At 51.9% G+C, this 7,490-nt stretch overlaps 1 protein-coding gene across 1 annotated transcript; it reads left to right on the forward strand.

Annotated features, from left to right (window-relative positions):
* The first annotated feature begins 2,493 nt into the window (after positions 1-2,493).
* On the forward strand, positions 2,494-5,994 carry CST9 (cystatin 9). Its single transcript, XM_032142924.2, has 2 exons — positions 2,494-2,801; positions 4,671-5,994. The coding sequence occupies exons 1-2, from the start codon at positions 2,547-2,549 to the stop codon at positions 5,016-5,018; spliced, it is 603 nt and encodes a 200-aa protein (XP_031998815.1). The 5' UTR covers positions 2,494-2,546; the 3' UTR covers positions 5,019-5,994.
* The last annotated feature ends 1,496 nt before the right edge of the window (positions 5,995-7,490 follow it).

Raw genomic sequence — 7,490 nt, forward strand, 5'->3', positions numbered from 1 at the left:
GTCCACCACCTCATGTTCAGCTTCACAGAAAAGGGCCAGTGGCTTGGTCCTGATCGTTGCCAGCATTCTCTAATCATTCAAAGGAATGCGTTCAGAAATACAGGGCCTCGTTTCTGGAAAAGCAGGTCCATTTCAGTGAGGAGTTACTGGGACCTTCCTATGAGACCACATGGGTGTTCAGTGCCAGTGCCAGCAACACAAAGAGGGCACTGCAAAAGTCCCAGTGGCCCCAGAGATAGACAAGCCAACAAGTGCCCAGGAAGAAGCTGAGTGAGACAGAACTCTTGCAAGGGGACTCAGGAGAGAAAGCCTCCCAGACCTGAGAGCTGGGGATAGCACCGCAGACAGCTGTGAGCTGCGGGTGTGGGCTGGCCAGCCAGCCCCTCGGGGCCCTTCGGTTTCACTCTGGTCTCAGCAACGGGTTGAGCCAACGTCTTCGGGGCTCCGCAGCCTGGAGCCCACATGTACTTCTCTTTAACTGGCTATGTCTTGATATTCCCGTCTCTCTCCACCTAGGAAGGGAGGCCATCCCAGGCCACTGGGGATTCAACAAGAAAACAGACACACTTGGAAGGGTCCATGGTGTCTGCATACCCGAGGTCTCACATCTGGGTGTGGGGATCCCCGTCCCCTCCTTGGCTGTACATTGAGGACAGAGCTGGTGCCCAGGACCCTAAACCACTGCTCATGTAAGAGCAAGTGTGGGCAATCCCTTGGAGCGCATGCCCTCAAAATGGTGGGGGACCCACTGGCGATTGGCAGGATGCCCCAGGTTGGCCAGCCCCTGACCTTACAAGGTGAGAGTGACCTCCGTGGGCATTGCAGGCCTCTCTCAGGACACTCACAACCTATTCCAGGCATCAGGATTCCAGTTCTCACAGCACCTTATTGCCTACTCATCCCAAAACCCACGAAGGCATTTCCACCCTCATTGACACCCCCTTCCTACCCCCACGTGCACCATCACTCTCCAGCTAAGAAACCACATTAATTACGTTTCAGCTGCAGTTCCAGTGAACTCAACGCCATCAGAGAAAGGATACAGACTCCTTGGATGATGTTTTTGGCACATCTGGCTTCTTTCCTGGAATGGTCACATTGAGTTGCTTTTTCTTCGCAAACAGGGTCTAGAAACAAACTCTTATTCTTTAACAGGCATGATGTCTGAGCCTGTCCCCCATCCTGTGTGCCAAACAAAAGCCATTCTCATCCCCTGACCTCCATGCCCCTCAAGCTGAGTTACTTCTCATATGTGGTTTGGTCTGTATGCAATTCCCAGGAAGTATTCTGAACCCGCACCACTCAAAGTGTGGTTTTGAGACCGGGAACACTACCATCCTCTGGAAGCTGGCGAGAAGTGCAGGTTCCCTGGCCCTGCTCGCAGCCACTGGGTCAGATTCTTTGGGTGGGGAAACTAGGAACTTGCTTTTTAACTTGACTTCAGGGGATGCTGGTTGCTTCTGAAGTTTACAAGGAGCTACGAATAAACATCGAAGGCATATTTCACAGGGACAAAGCTTAAGTCTGGTCTGGGAAGAGTGCATTATTCAATCTTTTCAGAGCCCCATTTGCCGCTGGAGTTGGAGGCTACCAGGGTCTTGGTCGAGAACTCAGAATCTCCACCCACAAACTGTGCCTCAGAGCGCTGTGCCGGCTGTGGCCACAGGAGGGCACCCGTGACAACCTAATGGGTGCACTTCAGCCATCCCTGAGGGCATCTTCGTCTTTCTGGTTCTCCACTGCTCCAATTGCAAGCGGCCCCCCGTCCTGGAAACACCTTTGAGGAATAGGGACAGCCATAACTAGCCAGGCCCCTAGTACCAGCACTTGGCAGCGCGTCCCTGGGCTGGGCAGCTGCATTCAGGGAGGTGCAGAGAATAGGGTTGGGGGCACCTGCTTTTGGTCTCCTCAACCCCTGCCCACGACCCCCAGGCTGGTGCCCCACTCCCGAGACCCTCGGGGGAGCAGATACCTGCAGGACATTGCGCCAGTCCTCCCGGGCTCCCCGCCTCTCTCTCAAGAGGCCTAGTGCTTTCTCAGGGCGCTGTACCTGCTCACCCACGATACTAGCGTGCACTGTCATCCCTTTCCACCCTTTCGTCTCTGCCTTTCCACCTATCCTCCCCCTCCCATCCCACCCCCACTGCTGAGTCCAGGGCTCACCTTCCACTCATACCTCTCACACTTGTGTTCCTGTGCCGGGCTCTGACTCTGGGGCGCCCAGTGGAGGTCTCCTTTAGCCCACGGAGGTGCTGGGGCAGCCGGGGCTGGGCCTCATGTCCAGGGCACTCTCTCCCCCATTGCTGGTCTTTTCCAACACACCTTCCTGGATGTGTTCCTCTCTCCTAAACAGGAGATGATTTAAACGCCTTTGGAAGAAGGGAGGCCACGTGTGGGAGAGACAGGGTGTAACCACAGAGATGAGGCCTGGAGGGAGGAGTTTCTGCCCCAGCAGGTGAATTTAAGGGCCAGACCTGACCCCTGGAAGGCTCCAGCGGACACCAGGGATCTGAAAGGCAAAGGCAAGGGCTGCTGGAGCCTGCATCATGTGGAGTCCGCAGAGGAGGAAGGCTCTGCCCTGCGCACTGTCACTGCTTCTCATGGGCTTCCAGTTCCTGGTGACCTATGCCTGGTGTTCTGAAGAGGAAATGGGTGGTAATAATAAAATAGTCCAGGATCCTATGTTCCTCGCCACAGTGGAGTTTGCCTTGAACACTTTCAACGTGCAGAGCAAGGAGGAGCATGCCTACAGGCTGTTGCGCGTCCTGAGCTCATGGAGGGAGGACAGCATGGACAGAAAGGTTGGTGACCACATCCTCTTCTGGCCTGTCCTTCTCCATCTGCCCCTAAGTGAGGGACCAAGGTGTCTGGTCTAGGAGACTTGGTTCACCATCAGCAGTCCATAGTTTGGTAGTCCATAACCAATTACGCTAGTTTCAGTTTTGGAAAACATTGGACTTAAAAATTTTTTTTAAATTAGGTTAATGTCTATTCATATGCAAGATACATGTTTCAATCTTCATGATTTTTATGACATTGTATAACTGAAGAGTGACTTCAAAATAAGGACTTCTAAGGAGATGAAGCTGACAAGAAGAGAAAATAACTAAAGAGACTGATAAATATTTCCAGGTCATAAAATGAAAAATGGAAAAGCAAGGACACACACACACACACACACACACAGAGACAGAGAGAGACAGAGAGAGAGAGACAGAGAGAGAGAGAGACAGGCAGACAGAGAGCGAACAGTGAGAATTTGAGGGCAATAAAGAACACCATCGGCCCTGAGAGGCCACCGTGAAAGGTTAGTTCTCTGATCTCTACCTTCTCTGGGCTCCTTGCTCTGTCTGCACTTAATGAACTGAAGGCCAATTTACACTCTTCCTCAATGGACCTTTATCCTAAAATGCTTGCCTTTTTGATGAAATCATTAATGTGGTCAGGAATGCACAGCTCATCTGGGCTTCAGGCATGAACAACTAAAATGCCCTCCTAGTGGAGAACTTCTGGTTTAGAGAGAGAAGGAGCATTGCTCTTCCTTTCTCGGCACCAAGAGCCTGAAAGAAGGGCAGAGGGACTCTAGTACCACACAGAGCTTAAGCTCTGGAAAGACTCTGTGCAGGGCCCTGGCTGGATCTCTGCCTCCTGGGGTGGATTCTTCGCTGCCATCCTCAGGATTGCAATGCTGGTACAGAGGAATTTTCCTCCTTGCTCATTTGCTGCCTCCTCTCAGGAGAATTAAAAGCCTGATGCAACCCTCAAAGGGGCATCTGGTCAAGTAATGGTGTCTGCTAACATTCATGCTGGAACCTTGGAAGTCTCAGAGATTGAGATTGGCCAGGCCTCATGCTTCTGCTTTCCCAGTGCTTTGCTTGATTCTCCAAGACCTCAGTGTAAGCCTCCATTCTTAATACCATTAGAATAAAATCTAAGCTGCTTACTGTGGTCTATAAGTCCTAAATGACTGTAAGTCCTAAAAGCCTTCCACATGGCTTCCTGGATATGGCAATCCCAGCATCAGTTTGGAGTCTGGGAAGAATAGATGGGTGGGAGGGAGGCTATGGAGTGGAATTAAATAGAATGGAGTGGGAAGGAGGGCAAGGAGAACTTGAGCATGCACTCTGCAATAGGGCAGATGGTGTTTCTCGAAGCCATTTTCCCAGGGTATGTGCCTGTGTGTAGTGGGAGCGCTGTGTGTCATTCTTCTTGCTGGAGGTCACTTGGAAGGTTTGACAACACACTGTAGAGGAGGCTCCCTCTGTCCCAGGGCTGAAGTTACCCTGAAAACTCTTGGAGATCCAACACCCTCCCGGACATGTGGCTCTGTCCTCTGGGAATGCAGCTGCAAGATCAGATGCCTGCTGAGAGTGAAGCTGGAATCTCACCATGGGAAATGGGGGTGGGTGGAGGTGGAGAATGTGTTAGTGGGGTCTGACTCAGCCTGCATCCTCCCCAGACCCACCATGCCCACCTGCTTTTTGCTCTTAACTCCTCAGTCTAGAGAAGATCCCCTGGGTTTCACCTCCAGTGAGCTGATGCCAGGCCCATGGGCAAGCTCTCAAATGCAGTAAAGTGTTGGGGCCTCTCCTACTCAAATGGCATCTTTACTAGCAGCTACTTAGGGGCGGGAAGACGGTGCATCCACTTTAATCTTCTTTGTCCAACAGTGTCGAGGTAAGATGGTGTTCTCCATGAATCTGCAACTGCGCCAAACCGTATGTAGGAAATTTGAAGATGACATTGACAACTGCCCTTTTCAAGAAAGCCTGGAGCTGAACAATGTAAGACAGGGCATCAGCTTTCCTCAGGTCCACAGCTGTGGATGCTGCATGAGGTGTGGTGTGGGCACAGGAGCAGCTGACAAAGCCATTCCGAGGGCAAAGGGAAGTGAGCCCACAGCAGGCTGTACCAGGCCGCCCTGCTTGTGCCTTAGCGAGAAGCCCAGTGAGGCAGGAAGCCCAGGGGTTCACTTTCAGGCCCCAGGCCAATCTGAGTTTCCTGATTCTGCCCTCTGACACCATTGCAGCTGCCTGCACCTGGGCCACATGGCCTTCAGAACCTTCTATCTGGTCTTCCTCCCCACTTCTTCCCTGCCTTCTAGAGAAAGAGCCTGGAGACAATGGTGACAATGTCTGTGGGTACTTTTCTCAGGGTTTCCCTACCCTGCCCTAGACCCAAAAGTGGTGGAGGCTGAGAAGAAGCCCCACTGCCCTCACTCCTAGGCCCCACTGAGCTGCAGCACCTGCTCTAGGGGATGAGCTCCAAGCAAAGCCTGGCTCTGGGAAAACTTCCCATTCTTAGTCAACCCCCTTATTGTAAGATTAACAAATAGGTAACTAATTGCCTAAGTCTGGGAACTGCTTCCAGTGGGACAAAGCATTCTCCTGCTGCTCTTGGATGCCGGGATCACACCAGGACAGCCTGGGGTTCCCCTGAGGGGCACGGGCTGGAGGAGGAGGCATGGCACAAGTGACCCTGGCTAAGGAGGGAGGGAGCCTTAAATCACGATGTAGTTCAGGATTGGCCTCAGGCTCAGGCTAGACCTGAAGGCCAGAGCCACGTGGCTCAATTGCTGGCCCCAGGAATGGGCAAGGTGGAGATGGAAACTGTGTTGAGGGCAGATGCCACAAGATTCCCCAACCTCCCCAAACCCCGCCCTACTGTCTCTTCCTGTTTGTTCCCTCAGACTTTCAGCTGCTTCTTCACTGTTGAAACCATGCCCTGGAAGACATATTTTGAACTCCTGAACAAGACCTGCTCAGAGGGGCTCTCCTGAGTGGAAGCCATTCACATGCCTGGCCACATGCTGCCCCCTCCCCCGTGGCCACCAGCTGTTCCCAGGAGTTGACATATCAGTGGCTGAGCAGCTCCGTGCATATTCGTTCTCTTACTTTGCAAGTGTCTGAGGTTCTATGACTTGGCATTTTAGAAAATCCTCATTGTCCAGGTTCCTCATGTAGAATAGGTCATTAAACATCAGCATTTCCAGAAGCTTCCTGTGCCATGTTCTGGAGGGAGGGGGCTGAGCAGTTGATGGAGTTCCTCTCAGAAGGGCAGCCTATTTGCATCTGTGTCAGTGGGGTCCTCCCTCCCTTAAGACCTCATGAGCCAGCTCCAGGTGGCACAACCAAGATAAGTCTGAGCTGCTGTCTCCATGCTCATAGCTGATGATGACCCATGTGGCCCGAGGTAAAATGTCTGTGATCTTACAGGACACCCAATGTGCACGACTGAGCAAGACAGGGCCTCTGGGTCCCATTCAGCACACGTGGCCTCTGTTCTCGAGGGGTGGCTCACACACCTTTCCTGGTTCGTGGAAGGTTGGTGGGTAGAGGAAGGACTTCTAGCCTCACCCTTATAAAGTTGTCCTGGAATCTGGAGCAGCAGCATCTTCTGGAAGAATCTTAGAAATGTCCAACTTCAGGGCCTCTGACCTTTGGAAAATGCATCTACACGCTTACAAATCCCCAAGGTTGCGGAAATCCCCTGAAAATGCTGGATTTGCAGGAATGCACACCCCCGGGGGATGCAGTGTGAGATGCACGGGCAGACTAGATGCTACCAAGACCTTGCCCAAATCACCTAAACCAGAGTTTGGCAAAAAAGTTTTCTGAAGAAGCCAGAGAGTAACTATTCTGGCCTTTATGGGCAGATGGTCTCTCTCAGCTACTCAGAATTGCTGTCATATCTTGAAAGGAGCAATAGCCAATGTGCAAACACGTAAGAGTGGTTGTGTTCCAATAAGTGTTTATTTACACAAACAGGCAGTGAGCTGCTTGGGCCTCAGGCCATAGTTACCAGTCTCTGATGCTAAGAGCTCCTCTGGACCCTGGTGCCCCTGAGACACACCATGCTACCAGCTCCCACACCAGGCACCTGTATCTCCCCCAGCTTTGCTCAGGGGTTGATCTGTGCAAATGAGCTCCATCAGCAGAGCAGGTGCACCCTGCAGGTGTGGGAAAGGTCAAATCTGAGGGTCACATTCTGTCACTGGAAGTGAGCAGGTATATGTCCCAGTCTCCCCAACCTCAGGGCACCCAATTCAGAGTTGAATTTCTGCATTTGCCTCCCAGAAGGATATATCCCTATGGTCCACAGTCTGGCCTCGAGAAAGAAACCATCACATCCTCCAGCTAAAAATTAAATAAAGTACCCTTTCTGGACAAGACTTAAGTTTCTTCTCCATGAAGATGCCTTCAGCATTTATCTGTAGTTACTTGTGAACTTCAGAAGGACTAGAATACCCCGAAGGCAAGTTCTAAATACCCTAAACCTAAGTTCTTATTCTCCCTATCCCCCAGGAATCGGAACCACTAGGTCTGGGCAGGGCCAGGGAATTTGCGTGTCTCACCAGCTGTCCTGGGACGGACCTACTTCTGGTCCCCAGACCACACTTGGAATGGTGCAGGTTCAGAAGCCATCATTGCAGGGTGCATGCAGACCAAACCACAAGTGAGAAGTAACTCACCTCAAAGGGCATTGGGATG

Source organism: Hylobates moloch, unplaced genomic scaffold (genome assembly GCF_009828535.3).
Source record: "Hylobates moloch isolate HMO894 unplaced genomic scaffold, HMol_V3 SCAFFOLD_21, whole genome shotgun sequence".
In the NCBI taxonomy this organism is placed as follows: Eukaryota; Metazoa; Chordata; class Mammalia; order Primates; family Hylobatidae; genus Hylobates; species Hylobates moloch.

Excerpts from the sequence above, each read along its gene's own strand:
- CST9 (XM_032142924.2), top strand. The coding sequence starts at position 2,547 with ATGTGGAGTCCGCAGAGGAGGAAGGCTCTGCCCTGCGCACTGTCACTG. Across the intron at positions 2,802-4,670 it reads AGGACAGCATGGACAGAAAG|TGTCGAGGTAAGATGGTGTT; the intron begins GTTGGTGACCAC and ends TTTGTCCAACAG.